At 36.6% G+C, this 18,593-nt stretch overlaps 2 protein-coding genes across 3 annotated transcripts in view; one reads left to right on the plus strand and one right to left on the minus strand.

Annotated features, from left to right (window-relative positions):
- LOC138047243 (uncharacterized) overlaps nucleotides 1-18,593 on the plus strand; it is a 33,107-nt gene that overhangs the window by 8,306 nt on the left and 6,208 nt on the right. The window contains exon 1 of one of the 2 annotated variants that reach the window (XM_068894007.1): nucleotides 10,372-10,602. The exons of the other annotated variant lie outside the window; for it this stretch is intronic. Within the exon in view, the coding sequence (XP_068750108.1) occupies nucleotides 10,453-10,602 (150 nt within the window). The 5' untranslated portion in view covers nucleotides 10,372-10,452. Of the gene's footprint in view, nucleotides 1-10,371; nucleotides 10,603-18,593 lie in introns of those variants that run through there. 2 annotated transcript variants of the gene reach the window in all.
- On the minus strand, nucleotides 2,416-7,594 carry LOC138047245 (uncharacterized). The gene is made up of 4 exons (XM_068894008.1): nucleotides 7,371-7,594; nucleotides 4,272-4,334; nucleotides 3,705-3,968; nucleotides 2,416-2,551 (listed from the first exon to the last, which is right to left on the minus strand). Exons 1-4 carry the CDS (start codon nucleotides 7,518-7,520, stop codon nucleotides 2,471-2,473), a joined length of 558 nt encoding a protein of 185 aa, XP_068750109.1. The 5' UTR covers nucleotides 7,521-7,594; the 3' UTR covers nucleotides 2,416-2,470.

The raw sequence follows: 18,593 nt of genomic DNA on the forward strand, positions 1-18,593 counted from the left end.
CTGAAAACGACTTTTATTTGCATGAAAATAAACCTGTATTTCATGTGAATGGTTTCGCACTTAGACTCGTTTTGACACAGAGGCAAAAGACACCTCGGAAATGGCCTATTCAGGTATTCTCGGGACATGGGATCATGCCTCGAAAATAATACCGTTCTCTAAGGGTTCCGAGCAGTTTCCGAATATTCTCGGTTCCAGACCTCGCACTAGATATAAGCTTGTAAGATTATCTTTCATTCACATTTAATGTCAGGGCTACTTGTGGCGACACGTCGATTTTGACGGGTTTACCCTTCTCCCCCCACCCCTTCTACTCACCTGACGTCTCTACAGGAGTACAAAGTAATTGCGACTGCGTCACCACCTTGGTGACGACCAAGGAAAGCAAATTATTCACTGGGGTGATACTATCGCTGAATATCATTTAAGTATCATTCAATGTAAAAATCCTGAATATCATACTCATCACAAGTTTTATTACTGGAGCTTAAGTGATATGGATATAATGTGGCAGGCGAACAGTACGGGCAGGAAAGGCTGTCTCTGTCAATCCCACCGGACCTACGATTGAGGCCATCAAAGCCTATTCTAACTATAAATACGGTTAAATATGGACAACCATCGAATACAAATTTCACTTTCTCAACAAACAAACATTTATCCCTTCTTGGAGACCAAGAAGGAAAAACAAGAAGGATAATTTATTACTGATTGGGCTTTTATTGGCTAGACACTGAAATAGCGACCATCGACTTAGCTGAAACCATCTTCTGATCGTAAACCATTTGCTGACCTGCAACCATCTGCTGACCTGCAACGACTGCCTGACCTGCAATCAGCGGCTAACATAGGCTTTGGTAGATTGTGCTAGCATAATTTTAAGCATAATTTAGCAAAACGAGCATTATTTTAAGCCTTTATTTTAGTTTAGCACTGCTAGCATAATCCGAGCTTTTATATGTTGAAAACTAAAAAAATCCATCATAGTTCTAGAATAATTCAGTTTGCGTTTCATTTATGTGTTGTTTTTGGAAAATGTTGAGGTATGTGCTAAGGCCCATGGTCAAATGGTTCCCCTGTGCATGACTCTCCTCAAGCCACCACGTTTATGGCTCGGCGGCTTGGCCCCTCAGGCCACAGATCAAAGATGGCGTCGTCCTCGACTACATCTACTTCCAGCACTTCCAGCGACCAACAATCTGATAACCTACCCCACTGGTCGTCCGCAGTTATGAAGGTTCTGCTGGTGCAGTCCTCGTCTGCAGCCGCTGAACGAGTATTCTCGATTCTTAACTCATCGTTTAACGGTTCACAAGAGCATGCTCTCGTGGACTATTTACAGACTTGCGTAATGCTTCAGTACAATAACCGATAACACATAGATTAAGAACATGCATAGTTGTCTTTGTACTGAACTGAGGGCACTGCTTGGATGTCGTCTAAAACAAGTATGCGGGCGAAAACTTTCTGACCTGGATTCAGAACCCAGAAATGGTTGATTTTGATAGCATTTGTTAATCATTTGGCTTTTCGAGATGCGCACATGAGTATTTGCGATACTAAAGACTGTAAGACTGGAAGGTGGACTATATGAATGTTCATTAAAGTCAGAATTGACAGAGTTAAGCTACTCGTGATCTTTATTTTACTCAAGATCTAAGTAGCATAATTTCGGTGACAGAGAGCATAATTTTCAGAAAGTAGCATAATTTTGGCATAATTTCTAAAAAATATGAGCACTGCTAAAAGCATAATATGCTTTTTTTTTCGGGCACAATCTACCAAAGCCTAGGCTGACATGCAACCATCTGCTGACCAGCAATCACCGCCTGACCTGCAACCATCGGCTGGGCTGCAAAATAAGTCGGTTGTGGTGGTTGCAGTTGGATTTGTCCGGCTCCTAATGGGCGATATGGGTACTGTGATGAACAATGAACATTGAATCGAAGAGAACTTGATTACGTAATTAAGCTTTTGTTCTGACTTGGATAAGATACGTTTCTGTTCTGTTTCATTTATCGAGTTTTACGCCCCTGTCTTCATGTACTATTGTTCACAGTTTGAATCAATTATGTAACTAGCCATTCCCGTGTTTTTTAACCGGTTTTACAACTGTACACATGATCATGAATTGTACCCTTATCAGAGAACGCCCCTTAAGTTTTTGTGGAGTTGGAGTTAGGAGATCTAAGGAGCAACACTGGAGTTTTCAGAGCAGTTTTATCTTTTTAGGAGTTACGTAACGTTGGAGTTTCGTTAGCCCTTTAAACAGGATCAGACGTACGTTTCAGCCCATTATATGTAGCTTTCGTTTTGCTTTCAATTTGTTTCCTTTGTGATTAGTCTTAGTCCCTTTTTTTGATCTCGTGCATTGTAATTTCCCCTTTTAGTTTTCACCGCATGTGTCCAATAATTCAGACGAGTTGGTGTTCAAATTAAACGCTGTTGAGTCAACTTGTGCTGTTGAGTTCTATACTGTGGTTGACACTTCCCGATCTCCAGTGCACAACATCCCGTGTCCGCTGCACTGGGTACGCGACAGGTACACTCCCTAAAAACAAGGAATAAAAAAGCCACCAATTATGCAGCATGAATAATTAGGTTTATGTAACACGTGAAAGGGTCATTGTTAAGGCTATCTGGTTGTCGGAGAACAATTGGCTTCATGGGTCATATCAGATTTCTACATAAAGGTGTGTTGCCAAAGAGAGGCCTCTCTTTGCTCCTGGTCGCCTGAGTGTAAATGTCGCCGCTCGTAGCTGTCAAAAATTTTCAACCCTCCTCCGCCCCGTCTTTGACAGCTTGATATTAAGGCCCGCATATGACCCTATTAATCGTAGCAACCTCAAGCCCGGATTTGAGTGTGAGGTACAAGTAAACTTCGAATCACATTCAATGTAACCTCAAGCCTCTTTTGCCACATGATGTGACTTCATTTCATTTCTCGCACACTAGCAAACTAACAAGCGAATCATGTATTTATATTTAAAACAATAAACTGAAAGAAAGCGACATAACTGTTGCGTGTTATTTGTTTGGAATCAAACTGAAAGGACAGGAAAATTGACAAGGACAAGTAATTTTCAGTTATTCTGAGCATCGCAGCTTTGTGAGGCAGCATGGCTGGGTGGTTAGGGCGCAGGACTTGATATCCGAAGGTCGTGGGTTCAAGCCACGCTCTGACCACTAGGCTGGAACTGTTTCTCGGTAGACCCTAGTTCAACTCCTTGGTCATGCTTGCAAATAGCCAACCGGTCTGCCTCCCACCAGTTGGGATTACTAAGCCTATTATGTTTATTTGAAAATTTTATTTCTTTCAATTAAGTAGCATGCCTGAGCACTAACTAGGTATTGTTCATGATGAACTTTGCTATTCACCTCTGAGCAATTCGCGCTGAATTCGTGCCCGAAAATGTCACAGTTGTAATCTGTGCAGGAATAAATGAGTTAAAATCATCTTTCTGTACTATCTTATCTGACTGTGTTAATATATACTTTAACAACTATTCACCTCAGTGTCGGTGGCTAGTGGTGGATATTTACCGAGCCGCGAACTAGCCACCTCCACTTCGGTGAATAGTTGCTAACTATAAGTGTTACCTGATCCTCTTGAGGAGGCTCTCAGCGCTTGCAAATTTTCTCAAAAAAGTCAGATTGTACATGAATTACAAGTAGCCTTTCCTTCTATCGGTAACTATGTGTACCTGATTATCTTGAGGAGGCTCATAGCCTGTGTCACCACAGCTCTTGGCGCTTGCAAAGGCAAGGATCATCTCAATGATGGAAAATAGAATTGCTAAGGAGGATATGGCCAACATAGTATTTTCCTGACGGGTGAACTTTTCTTCAAAGTAAAGATGGTAACCCACCTTCCAACGTACCAATTTGGCAATACCCCATTGATAGTGGTACATTGTTACTGCTGACATCGCAGCACAAGCCACACTGACTGACTTGAGGGCATAAATCTGAAATAGAGCAAGAAAGAAGGGGAGGGAGTCAGAGTGAATGAGTACATGGCCGTGCCGTGTCGTACCGTGCCGTGCTGTTCCCTTCCGTACCGTGCAGTGCCGTGACATGCAGTGCCGGATGTACGCCCTGATGTTGTGCTCCAAGTGGGAAGAGCCCCCAGGGTTGTGCTGTTGTAGACGTGGCTTCGATAAACATTAAGCTAGTTTTTGGGTTTATGTTTTTGCATATGGGAAATCAAGGACCATTGCTAGTCTTATGGAAAAACCTTACTCACAGAATGCTGTAGACAACTGTCTTACCAAATTCGGGGGGCGTCGTGACATGCGGGACAAAACCAGGCCTACGATGCCAACTGGTAACACCTTGGTTCAAAGAAAAGAGAACAATCAGACACTATCAGGATGATTTACAAAGAAAACACTTAACTAAAAACTGATGCGGGTGTACAAGATGTTTACACTTCGTAAGACAGTCTCTGAGTATGTGTTGTCTTAACACGTTTGATGGTCTGTGCGGCTTGGGTGCAAATGTCTTTTCACTTATTTTTATTTATTTAAATTTTTTACATTACGTTGAGTTGAAGCTGAAGGACGAGGTCGGCAAAAGAAAGGCTGTAGGGAAGGGATTCGATGAACAATAGAGCCTGTTTCTCACGCAACCACTGTATTCAGCCGGAGATAAATTTTACATATTATGCCAGCAATGATTATTTGGGCGAAATGGTGCCGCCGGCAAACGAATCAAGCATTCTGTCGGAATAATCGCAACAAAAACTGACTGACAATTGAGGGGCTTTAGGCTGGTTAAGAGGAATGTGGACACTAGTCCCTCAATTACACAGTACACAAAGCACATGCCCAAAGGTTTTACGATAAATTCAACACTCTTCGGGTACATCAGATTGAGTGTTTTTGTTTTTGTTGTTTTTTTTTCATTACTCGAATACTCATTTTACAATAATCAAGCTAGAGCAATGGAGGATAAAATTGAGGCGTCGCTATTGCTTCAACTTAACAAGTGCTAAGGATACATATTAGGTTTTTCATGAAAACATAACTGACATAATGGAGCAAAATAGTGAGTTCTTTTTTACCATACCAGTTTGAAAGAGCTTGTTTTTCTCCGAACCACTGGAGTCTGCCACAGTGGTCGAATTTTTGATTCACCTTACACTGATATCAGTAAAAATATGATTAAACCTTTATTCGTATGGTCCCCACATAGCCAAAATTAATCTGATTGAACATAAACTAGACCCTTCATGAGGGTACACTGGGTTGCCTGTGGTACGTGCACTGTTCCAGGCAATTTTTTTCAAGTTGGGGGGTCATTAAGATCATTTAAGGGGTCACCCAGAAGTCATACCAGCAGAGGCCATTTGGCTCACAGGTCCTCACATGTTCGTACGACGAAACAGATCCTTTTCTGAGGTTAAAAACCTGGCTACCGGCCTATTAATTAATCATTTGTCAGAAGGAAGAAATTCCTGTCCTCTTTAAAAGAAATTGACACGCATTGCTTACGTGTGGTAGTGAAGTAACACAGCGATTTATTCCATAATGTCAACTGAGCTGTGTGTTGTCTTCCAGGAGATTCAAGTTGTCCTTGCGTAATAAGTAGCTCTAACAGTGCACAATATTGTTTTGGTATTGTCTATCATTGTAGTGCCATGGTAGAAGTCTTGGGTAAATGGCCTGAGAAGACATGTGGTTACTAGCAAAGTACTGAACCCAGAAAGATTGAAGAAAATAAATTGGAAGTGAATAACATTGTCTTCTGGTATCACATATTAACAGTTGTATTTGCGTAATATGTAGGACTAAAAATACACCATATTGTTTAGGTATTGTATATCATTGTAGCGCCATGGTTACCGTAGAAGTCTTAGATAAATAGCCCCTTGAGAAGACATGTGGTTACTAGCAAAGTACTGAACCCAGAGAGATTGAAGAAAATAAAAGGAATCGAGAAACATTGGCTTCTGGGCTGACATGTTGATCATGCAACTTCTTTCCACCACAAGTGTAAGCGTGCACTGACAGCATCTGACAGCTTTGTAAACAAAGATGAAAGCTGAAGTGAAGCGCTGTCCGGCGTAGTTAGTATTTGGATAGGCGACTTAAGAAATATACCACTCAGACCGAAAATTCTATTTTAATGCTATCAAATGCGAACCAAGCAAGATACAGATTTTGTTAGCTTGCTTTATGCAAAACAAATATTGATGTAAAAGTAAATAAATATGGATACACAGTTTTTAAGAACAGCAGAAGGAAGTTTCAGGACGGCCTCAGGACGGTCGATCGAGAATAAAATATTTTGCCATCGGTAACAAAATTTACGACATGAAAACAACATTAATTTTGAACCACGAATATAAAAAGTTACCATCAGCGAAAAACATTTTGGGAGATTTTAGTTGTTTTGTTGTAATTGTACTTTTGGCTGCACCGAGTAAATCGCACATCGAATTCAGCGGGCAGAGTGATCAAGTTACCGCGGCATGTTTACTCGCGAAACAGTGAAGCATCTGTGTCAAATGATGCCAAGATACCGGGTTTTTGTTTTTGTTAGTTTTCTTTTTCTTTCAATTGTTATAAATTTTGACAAGAAATGTGCGAATTCAACACAAAGATCACAATCACCCAACTCTCAGAGGTTGACCATTGTTTCTGGAAAATCAATTTTATTCTCCAAGACAAGGTTATTTATCACCAGGTAATTCCATCGTTTTGGTAATAGCGGCTACTTTATTATTCATCAGCATCACAATCTTTTGCCGATTTTGGGGGTCATTTTGTTGAAACTCAAGCACGCTTCCAACAGACCTACCTGTTTATTTTCGTGACTTATGCGTTACCACAAAAATTCTCCCCGTATCACATTTCAGCACATGTATGCAAATTTGCTAAGCTCGAAAATTACACAACATGATAAATTTACAAAAGCTGTAAATTTCACAAAAATATTTTCCAGCGAAACATTAATTATTGATATTAAGAAAATAAATAAACTGACTAAAGACGGTGAATAATACAGAATGAGTGAGGAGCTGGTGGTATAGAAGTCAATTTGGAAAATGGTTCATGCGCTTTCTCATAGCGTGAAAGTTCACGGTGATTCCAGAATGATTCAAGTCTAAACGTCAAACAAACAAATTAAACAAACCCTTAAAACTGTTGTTCCACAGAGGGCTAACTCGAGTCGCTGACACATGCATGGAACTTCGTCAAGCGAAGTGTATGGCTAAGAAAATGAACTGTTCTCACCGATCGGAAGCTAGCTGCATGAAAAGGCTGTAACCCGCTGGGTTTAAAAAATCTACGAGCAGTCTAGAGCGTTTGATTAAACGAGGGAGGCAACGCATGGAACCGTGCGACCAAGTTAAGTCTACTTACAATGGCAGCCGTCCAAAATGGCGCCATCAGAAAGCTGGTATGCAAGTATCGTACTTGAAATCGATCTACTAAACCAAGGATCAAGAAGACGGCGGTCATTACGAGCTGAAATATGGAAACGACTTTCAAATCCTGACTGTTGTGCGCCATTTTACATCAAGTTGTTCAAAGTTGTACGAATTATCGGAATCAAACCAGGTGTGCGGAAGTTCTAACAGATAATTTTCCGCGTGCGTGACTTACAGTAACTGATAAGAAAACAGGCAATTCTTGGTTTTCACGTGACGTCATCAAAACTAAAAAACAAGGAATTATTAATCCTTTTCAGATTTTAGTTTAGTTAGTTATTAGAACAGCTGAAGACTTGTCTTTTCACAATTTTTCAGTTTGATGGAGTTTTTTCTTCTTGTGATAAAGCAAGGTTGAATTTCTAAGCTTTTGCGTGACACGATGCTAAAATTACGGTCGCGATTGCTATCACGTAAGTTAAAAAAGTGACTTAAGCCCCATTTACACGAGCAATTTTTCCTTGACAAGTTTTCCTTCACAAGGAAAAATTGCTCGTGTAAATGGAGAATAGTGGACAAATTTTCCTTGTCAAGGAAAATCTGGCGTGCTAGCTTTTCCTTGACGAGGAAAAATTGTCAAGTCTGAAATTTGCTCGTGTAGATGGACAACAAGGAAAATGTGACAAGGAAAACTTGTCATATTTTTCATTTACACTACCAAGGAAAACTTGTCAAGGAAAACTTGTCAAGGAAAACTTGCTAGTGTGTACAGTCAGCAAGTTTTCCTTGACAAGTGGACTTGTCAAGAAAAAATTGCTCGTGTAAATGGGGCTTTATCCGCTGAGATTTTGCAATCTGAATAGCACTTGTATGAGAATAAGTACTCACAAAGATGTTTATGAGCTCTCAGAAGACAACTACTGGCTTTTTATTGCAAAACTCGATGACATATGTTTTTGTCAGCTTCCGGCCGCCATATTTGTGCCCCTTTTGAGAGGGACACAAACGTAACGTCTCCATACAAAGCCTTAAATTTGAATAAAACATTTCTTCGAATATCTCCCCGACGAAACATCGCACAGACCTGAACCTTTGTGAGACTGTTTGAATATTCATCTTTTTTCATGTCTTTCATTGTTGACTTTATTTGCTTAATTGTTTTGATGATGGTGTGTCAGTGAAAACCGGCAATTAATTCGTGACAGGTTTTTTCTTCTTTTTATTTAATGAGGAATTTGGACGTTTTCGTCGACTGATAGCAAAGTTATCAGTAAAGTGAATGGTATTTTGTACGTCGCAAAACAAATGAGCGTACATCGGTAAAGGAACGTCAACTGTTGTTTGCCATACTGTATGTAAAACGCGGACTTGTAAAAGGCCGACTTGTAAAACGGAGACTAGTAAAACGCAGACTTGTAAAACGCGGACTTGTAAAACGAGGATTTGTAAAACGCGGACTTGTAAATCCCCAAAAAATGTTAGCTTTATTAACACGATCACCTGCTATTTAAAGAACCTCTCAATTGAAAGAAGTATCAAAACTCCTAACATTAATATATACAATACAAATACTTCTGCAAATGAGATTCATAATCTAATTTAATGTCATTGTAATCTGTATCATGTGATATTGTTAAGTGATAGTTGTATCTAGAAATAAACGTGATTGTATTGTGGGTGTTTAATAGCAATAAAAACTGCATAACTTTGGAGACGCGAGCCGACAATTTTCGTTTTTAACGCAACTAAGTTAAGACATTTTTACTAATGTAACAATCCCACATGCTACACAGATCTCTGAACAGTTCCACGACGTCAATAACAATGCAAATTTATGTTGAATGGTGGCGCGAATTTTTGAAGGGATCAAAGGTCAACAAACCCATTTCCGTTTCCTGTAGCAAAATAAGTGACCGTCGCTCAATACAATTTTTATCTACGCCGGGGCATCTAGTTTTGAAGCTAGGAAAAAAAAAAGGTTTCGTCCTTTTTTCCTGGGAAGGGATGGTTCCTTTATCAGAATGTTTGTAAACGTATTGAAGGCTACTCATTATATATGTTGCGTGACAGAAAGCAGGTGATCCGAAAATAAAACTATTATTATTGTTGTTGTTCTTCTCCTTATTATTATTATTATTATTATATTATTATTATTATTATTATTATTATTATAATACTAGAATTGCCGGACATTGACTTTGACATCGAGAGAGGACATGCAAATATTCCTTGAAAACATTGAGGACGATATTTTATTTCTTACTTTTTATCGTTTTTCGTGGTAGATTTCCATATTTGAAGTTAATATCTTACATCCTATTATCGTAATCAGTTTTCAATTGCGATATCAATGTTGATTCGTGCAACAAACACAGTAATGTTTTTTACGGTTTTACTATAAGTAACATTAAAGGAAAATGTTTTCTACCTTTTTTTCAATGAAACAAGTCAATAGTTTTGTTTTAGCTGATAAAAATACTTGTGTAATTTTATGTGAGTAAATAATAAAGTTGTTGTTATTATTATTATTATTATTATTATTATTATTATTATTATTATTATTATTATTATTCAACCGGCTCCTTAATGATTGATTCGATGAAACAAAATTAGGATTTTGAACTGGTGCTAAATAGATTTATTTCGTGGCCAAAACTTTTTAAATCGTTTGTAACTGGCGCATATCAGCTAAAAGGTCAAACAGGGATTGTTTCGCTCGCTAAACCGTCGAAATAAAATAGCATAAAAACAAGTGGACAGAATTTTTAAACTTGGTTCGGCATTAAGTCTTGTGCTATCGCCTTCGTATAAAATTAGTTTTTTTTCTAAAGTCCGTTACCGTTTAAAAACAAAATCTTTAAAGAAATGCGCGCGTTTTACAAGTCAGCGTTTTACTAGTCCAGTCCAATCCAGTCAACCACATCAGTAATACAATATGCCCTGTGGTTGTCGACTGCGGAAATTTCATATGCAAATACGAATCACAAGCGCCTCTTGTATGGTCCTTCTGTGGTATAAGCTGAATTTCAAAATTCAGCTCTATATTTCTTTCAGTCACTTCGCCGAACTGTAAAATGGGGCATAACAGACGATTCTTTAAAGTCGTCTCGATCGTTCAAGTTGTGATGAGCGCCATCTTTTTGGCGCTTGGCATGGTGGATAGGTATGGAGTCCGGTTGGTATACACCAGCTGCTTGTTTGCTCCTTGTTGGATAGCTGCTCTTGTAAGTATTTCGGGTTCTTGTCGCCAAAAGTCAGAATACCCCGCCACTTATTTGCATTTCATTCAATAAGAATAAGCTCTATTGTATTAAGTCTCGTTCTTCAAAAGATGCCGCATAGGGGAAACAATAGTGGTTAGCTGTGGCGGGGTATTCTGAAGTTGCTCGAGTAAACTTTAGTAGTAAACTTTAGTAGTAAACTTTGTGAGTAAACTTTATGAGTAAACTTTGTCGGTAAAGTTTGTCATTCAGGTTGTTTTAGTGTGTTGATTTTATAATGCTCGTAAGCATATGATTTTATTCCATCTTCTAATAAATATCGTTTGTCATCGAAGCATGACAATGAAACTCTATTCAGCGCATAGCTTGCAAGTTGATGATTGCTGTTTCGAATGGTCCATGGACCACCTGTGGACCTGGTCCATGGACCCTTTCTTGGCTGCGGTCCATGGACTACCCCTGTGGACCACCCCTCATTTTGCACAATCGATATGTTTTACCAGCGGAAAAATCTTTAGACGAAGGAGACAAGTGATCCTCGCACTTATCTGGCAAATTTAAGCACGAACCCGTGACTCGGAGCGAACAGTTCCATTACTAAGCCTATGTCACAGTATTTTTACAGACCAGGAGCCCAGGTACATGTACTATCTATTTTAGACTACTTTTTCTGCAAAAAGACAAAGGCAATTCCTGTTCGGTGACGATATGACGTCAAGCTAGTTTCTTGTGATAATATTGGTCATCGGGGTCCTTTGCAGGAGTCTCATTAGCGGGAAATTCAATCAAAAAATAAATTGATTTAAGCAATAGCCGGTTACAGACACTTATACCACCTATTCGTGGCTCCAAAGGGCTTCGTCTAAAAACCGCTTTTCTAATATAAGTTCATTTCATTCATAGTCCTTCACCGGAATAAATGAGCCTAACAAGTTCACCTGCTCCCAACTGAGTGACTTCAAAGCTCAGTTGGTAGAGCTTTGCACCAGCATCGCAGAGATCATGGGTTCGAATCCCATTCAAGCCCCCTAAATTTTTCAGGCGTCTATAATTAGAGACAATTGCATATATTGTGAAGATCACCTGACCTCACCTCCCTCTTTCGTCTGAAGATTTTTGTGCTTGTAATTTTGCAAAATGAGGGGTGGTCCACAGGGGTGGTCCATGGACCTGCGGTCCATGTTTTGTATACGACCCTTCGAATGGTTTTCATTATATGATAGATTTGTTTGTTGTTTAATAGAACATCTTTGTAATTATCATGCTTGATATTCTTTTTTATGACAATCTTTTTTGATTTCCTTAGCTGTTTTATTATTTTGATCATTGTCTTTGATATATGAATACATTTTAAATCACAAGCCGATGAATTCTGTGATAGGAATGCCTGAAGCTTCATCTTTAAACTTTCCTATAACTTTTTTAATATTACTTTTATCATAGAATTGACTGTTTTCAGGATAGTCACTGTTATCAAATTTGTTTTTATTATTCCAAAAGTCTTGATACACATCATTGGTTTCAATAGCTCATTTCCGAGTTCATGTCTGCCTCCTCTTCAAAGCGAGTCTAAGTGCGAAGTTTTCATTCATATGTAAAGTAGAACTAATTACCATCACAAAACTTTCCACTTGGACTCGCTTTGAAGAGGAGGCAGACACGAACTCGGAAATGGCCTATTTCATAACACAAACTATCTGTTTCTGTGAATAATAATTTTGCTTTATTTCCATACTTATTTTTGATGTAATTGTAATGAAAATCATACATTAGCGTTTTGCTTACATCTAAAATACACATACCTACATAAGCCGGCCTGTTTAAGGGTTAATGTTCCCTTTATCTTATGTACAGCTACTCGGTTTTCATTGAAGATCTTACTACTTACGTAAGTCAGTTTTGATGCTAATTTCAACATGCAGTTTTTTCTCATCCATGACGAGCCTTAAGGCGCTGTTACACTGTGAAATGTTTCGTGCACGAAACATTTCACATTGTAACATACCCTGCAACGGCCAAAATCGTTGCGAGACAAGTTGCACGAAAAGTAGAACCTAATTCTACTTTCGGCAACGGCTCTTGCAACTTGTCTCGCAACGATTTTGGTCGTTGTAGGGTATGTTACACTGTGAAATACCAGTATCCTTTCTAGAGAGTTTCCCCAGCCATCGCTAGAGTATTTCACGCTGGGTGATGACGAAGGAGTGCAGCTCATAATATTCATAATCCTCTTTTTTTCGTGTGGTGTAAATTTCGTCCAGTCAGGATCTATCACCATTTGATCGAGTCCACTTTTCACGTATTCCTCCACTCCGCAAAGCGATTTTTTAAAAAAAAGGGTAACCGATAAACCTTGAAAAACAACTGTTAAACCATTATTTTAAATCAAAGCCTTGTGATTACAAGCAAAGGTTTTGTTTTAAGTCCTTTAAGGGAATCCCCACTACATCGCATCGCGCAACGAAAACCGCAACTCTTCATTCTCCAGCGAAGAAGGATTTGGGCCAGCTAACGAGGCTCCGGGAATGTCATCTTTGGTAGGAATAACTGAGTTCACTGCAGTACTCGAGCACGCCATTTTCGGAGGATTTAGCTCTGATAAGACCGGAATATCATATTACATAAATCTGCTGACGGCCGCTACTAAAATTTCCCAGACTGAAATACGGCCTACCAAACCTCGCTTTCATGTATTAGAAGCTAGGTCATTCCGCGTGTCCGTCATTTTTGAATACGGTGTAAAATAACAGGAATCTTATCAGTTAATTTGAAATTAAGATTACAATCTTGATGAGCTGATCCTCTGTATTTTCCAGTCACATGACAATGATCTCTTACTTTTTCATCTTTATCAGTATAGTTTTTGTTACAACTATGGCATGAATCATCTTTTTTGACGTTTTTGTCATCTTCTTTTGTTATTTTTAATGGCTTGTTGAATTTGTACTTGATAACATTCTTGCAGTATTTGACCTCTTCAAGCATAGTTTCCATAAATTTGTATACAGAATTTTCACCTCTATATCAATGAATTGGTTTTTTGTACTTATCATCATAACAACAAACAACTTTAAAACCATAACCACAATCTGTATGTTTTTGATAAGCTTGAGTATATAATTTATCATCATTTGGTTTGCAACTGTGAACGTTTTCAGTTAAAGCTTCAAAATCTGCATATATAACAAGTGGTACTGCTAGTTGTTTATGAAAATTCATAAATTTTATTTTTGAACCTTTTTCAGGCGTTTTAATTGCTTCTTCACCATTAATTGAAATACAATTTTCTTTGTGATTAGTTAAAACTTGCTTAGAACTGAAACGTTATAAGCAATACATACAAAAGTGTTTTCTTTCTTTGTGTTTTGTTTGATTAATATACAAAAAATTATTGAAATCTTTTATAAGTACATAATGTGTTTTTGTTTCTTCAGTTATAACTAATAAATTCATACAATCTTTATATTTTTCCTTGGATATATAAATAGGATACAATTGTTTATTTTCATACCAAATACATTGATGTTAATACTGTTTTATTTTTCAATTTTGTTTATTTGTTAAATAGTTACTGGAAATTCAATGTTTTTATAATCAAGATTTTGAACAAATGTTCTGTCAGATTTTTTTATTCGTTGTGGATCTTTGTTTTGTGGATTAAGATGTCTGATATGACACCATCTAAAGCACTGATTATCGTTGTTTTTTATGTTTATTAACCCTTTTGAACTATGAATGCGTTCTTGTGATAGTTTAATATAAGATGACCCTTTCATTGGTTCATATTTAACAATATTAAGACGATGACTATCAACAGAGTGAATATTCCAGCCACTGCCTTCAGAAATTCATTGTGAAATTGTAAGAAATATTTGTTGTTGTGCTAATTTTAAAGCTTTTCAATTTGTGTTTTATTGATCTTGAATCATTTCTTTACATTACGACGAGGTGTTGGTATTGGTTTTCGTTTTATAGTTTTTTCATTTGGTTGTAATATTAAATTTATTAGTTGTGGTTAAGAAAGTTTTTCTAATTCTAATTTATTCATTGTATTTATGTAAGAAGATAATTTTTTAAAATTAATATTTTTGTTCATTATTTATACTAGCAGTAATTTATATATGTTTAAACAGTTTTGTGTGTTTTGTGAAATTCAAATAAATCAAAAATTTCTTTCAACCTTTAATTCTCATGTTTTAATTCTCATGTTTTTCATTATTTTTATGCATTTTTGTTTGTCTGAGATTCCTTTTATTTTTAAAAGATATGTTTTATTACAAAAATCACAATACCATTCTTTTTTTGCCATATATCTATTTTTTGATTCTTTTATTGCTTTTTTTTATCTTCATCATTAAAATATTTTGTATTACCATTAATTTTTTTTGTATCGATTTTAATTCAATATATTACTATAATTTTAAATCATTTTTAAAAAATCATCTTCCTTAGCAATATATACTAAAGCAACAACATTTTTAAATGTGTCATATAGTTTGAATTTTTATTTTTTATATCTTTTTTGTTAATTATTTCGACATGAAAAATTTTATCATTCCCAAATACATAAAATTTCTTGCAATCTTGATTTTCTTTTAATTCAATTTCAATTGCTGAATCAATAATTGTTTCATCATCACTATCAATATCACTATCTTCATAATCACTGGCAATATCGCCACTATAATCATAATCGTTGAAAACATTATTTTTTTCTAGGTATCTTTTCATTAAATTAAATAAAGTCTCTTTTTTGTTATTATTATTTATTTGACCTTCTGAAAACAATTTTAAAATGTATTTGAAATTTTCGTAATATTCACTCATAAATTATACTAAGAAAATATACATGAGCAGCTCTTGCCTACTCAGGAATTCTCGGCTGGACGTCTCCTGACGGTGTAGATATCCGTCAAAAAGGCTAAAAACATAACACAAAAGGTGTTTCGTATTCAGAAAAGTGTTAAAGCGTTCAGGATCGATCAGATTGTACTGTGAACTTACGTTAAGCAGAAAAAATTATTTAATTTTTATTGAATGACCGTATTTAGGGGCGAGATGAAATTTGTGGGGAACACAAATCTACTTCAGTTCGTTAGCGCGCATCGACAGTGGCGGTTAGTGCTGAGACACGGAACCACTTTTCGTTCTATAGGATTTATGGATTAACTCTCTCACCCGGAAAAAAATGGTACAGCCTTTCAAATCAACTGGTTGGTCGAAATGTTAGCCAATTTTCCGAAGGAAAGTTCTTTCAGCTCTTTCGAAGCGAGATTTGTTGCCTTCCAGTCGGTAATTTTTTGCGGGAAACTATGATGGTGATCACGTTCCGAAATTCGGCGGGTCTAATCTGCAGGTCGCAGGTTGCACGTCATTAGGGCCGTTTATACGAGAGAAAATAAGCCGCGGCTTACGTAAGCCGCGAACACCCCGTATAAATGGTACAAAATCTACGTTCACGGCTTTCTCAAGCCGCGGCTTACGTAAGCCCCGGCCAGAGTTAGCCGCGCCGTATTTTCTCTCGTATAAACGGCCCTAACCTTAGGCCTAAAAACTTTTGTTTAGGCCTAATTAGGCCCAAGGTTAGCTTTTAAGAATGTTTAGGCTACTTCTTGTATTGGTGAAACAATGACCTGCACTCTGTTACCTGCGACCTGCGACCCAGTTATCCAGTTCCATAAGTATAAAACTTAAAGATCATTTTAAAATCAGAAAAGAACCAACTGGTTCAACGTTACTGTTGAGAAAGGGTATGCCAGGCAAAACAAGTTGCATCTCGGTAGCCTGAAAGTTAAGAAATAATTTGCCTCTGTTTAAATTAACAAATACACCAAAACATCACTAATGTTTCATGTTTCACCGGAGAATTAGGGAAGCAGATGTTCGAAGGTGTAATAGCTGTTGAGTTTTATTCCGGACTCAGTTATCAAGTTCCATAAGTCAGTATAAAACTTAAAAATGGATTGCTTTAAAATCAGAACTGAAGAACCAATTCACCGTTGCTGTTGAGAAAAGTGTATGCCAGGCAAAACAAGTTGCATCTCGGTAGCCTGAAAGTTAAGAAATAATTTGCCTGTGTTTAAATTAACAAATACACCAAGACATCACTAACGTTTCATGTTTCACCGGAGATATTAGGGAAGCACATGTTCGAAGGCGTAATAGCTGTTGAGTTTTATTCCGGCCTCAGTTATCGAGTTCCACAAGTCAGTATAAAACTAAAAAATGGATTACATTCAAAACAGAAAAGAACCAATTCACCGTTGCTGTTGAGAAAATTGTATGCCAGGCAAAACAAGTTTCATCTCGGTGGCCTGAAGGTTAAGATAATTTGCCTGTTAAATTAATTTGAAATAAAGAGAATAAAGAAATAATTTTCCGTTTTTTAATTGCATGATTCTGGCCGTTGTATACCGTGTTTTAGAAAATATTTCAAATTGACTCTGGACTATTTTGACACGTCACTCAAAATTAATTTAAAGTAACTTGAAATTATGATGAAGTCGGCCCAACAAATGTGTCGGGATTAACACCTCTCTGTCCCTTTGTCTCTCGCTCTGCCTTTTTAGTGTGAGTCTTGTCACAACTCCCACTGAGATTTAGGTAATTTTTTTTACCTAAACAGCGGGGACCCACATTCCTGACCCAATTTAAGCTCATCATGGTTTTTTTAAATTTGGTATTATTTCATTTCTTTTTCTTTTTAATTTTTTTTAATATACTTGTACAAGCTAAACAGCAATTATTCAATAAGCCAATTATTTGTTTTAAATTCTTCATTTATATTATTATATTAGATTTTTCATTCCGAATCAGAATCTGAATCAAACTCATAATAGTTATCTAAATCTGGATCATAATTTTATTTATACTTGTTTTTTTCTTTTTAATTCTTTTCAATATACGAGTATAAGCTAAACAGCAATTATTCAATAATCCAATTATTTGTTTTAATTTTTTCATTTATATTATTATAGTAGATTTGTTATTCAGAAACAGAATCTGAATCAACCTCTTAATAGTTATCTAAATCTGGGTCATAATTTAAACTATACTTTTTTCTTTTTCTTTTTAGTTCTTTTCAATATACGGGTATAAGCTAAACAGCAATTATTCAATAAACTAATTATTTGTTTTAATTTTTTCATTTATATTCTTAAAGTATATTTTTTATTCAGAATCAGAATCTGAATCAAATTCAGAATAATTATCTAAATCTGGATCATAAACATAATATTTCAGCCAACTAGGTTCAGTCATTTGTATAATTGGCTTAGATAAAAATTTTTAGAATTTATATAAAGAAAATAATTTTATATCGTTTTTAATAGACAACATAATAAACAAAACTAACATCAGGCAATTTTTTATAAACAGTCATGTCTTGACTAATATATTTGTTACTAGCTTTGCTTGCACCAACTTTTGTGTTAAATTCTCGAACATAAATATCATTGATACCATTTTTTAACATATAAATGACTAAATCAGGAAGTGTTCTCGCTATGTTTTCTAAATCATATTTTTCGCCTTCTGACAAAGAATCAAGTTTTCTTGTGTGATCAACCATTTATATATTAATAAGATAAAAAAAAAATTACGATACTTGAGATAAATGATGAAATGGTATTTGAAATGAATCAAATATGAACTGCGGATATGAAATCAAATGAAGCTATGATCTTCGTAGTTTTTAGTTCTAACTGCGAATATCATAGCTTCATTTGATTTCATATCCGCAGTTCATATTTGATTCATTTCAAATACCATTTCATCATTGATTCATTCTTCACGGGACCATTAGAACCCACAAATGACCAGCTCCCAACGTCAGTGGCTTCATAGCTCATTTGGTTAGAGCGTCGCACTGGAATCGCGAGGTCACGGGTTCTAACCCCGTTGAAGTCCTGAATTTTTCAGGTTTCTCTACGCAATTGTAAAAATTGCATTCATAACTGCGAAGATCATAGCTTCATTTGATTTCATATCCGCAG

Source organism: Montipora capricornis, chromosome 4, assembly GCF_036669925.1.
Source record: "Montipora capricornis isolate CH-2021 chromosome 4, ASM3666992v2, whole genome shotgun sequence".
In the NCBI taxonomy this organism is placed as follows: Eukaryota; Metazoa; Cnidaria; class Anthozoa; order Scleractinia; family Acroporidae; genus Montipora; species Montipora capricornis.

Bases quoted from the DNA above. Each gene is read 5' to 3' on its own strand.
- LOC138047245 (XM_068894008.1), bottom strand. From the start codon at position 7,520: ATGGCGCACAACAGTCAGGATTTGAAAGTCGTTTCCATATTTCAGCTC. The intron at 3,969-4,271 runs GTAAGACAGTTG...GCTCTATTTCAG, and splicing joins CACGACGCCCCCCGAATTTG to ATTTATGCCCTCAAGTCAGT. The intron at 2,552-3,704 runs GTACACATAGTT...CCTTGTTTTTAG, and splicing joins AGCCTCCTCAAGATAATCAG to GGAGTGTACCTGTCGCGTAC.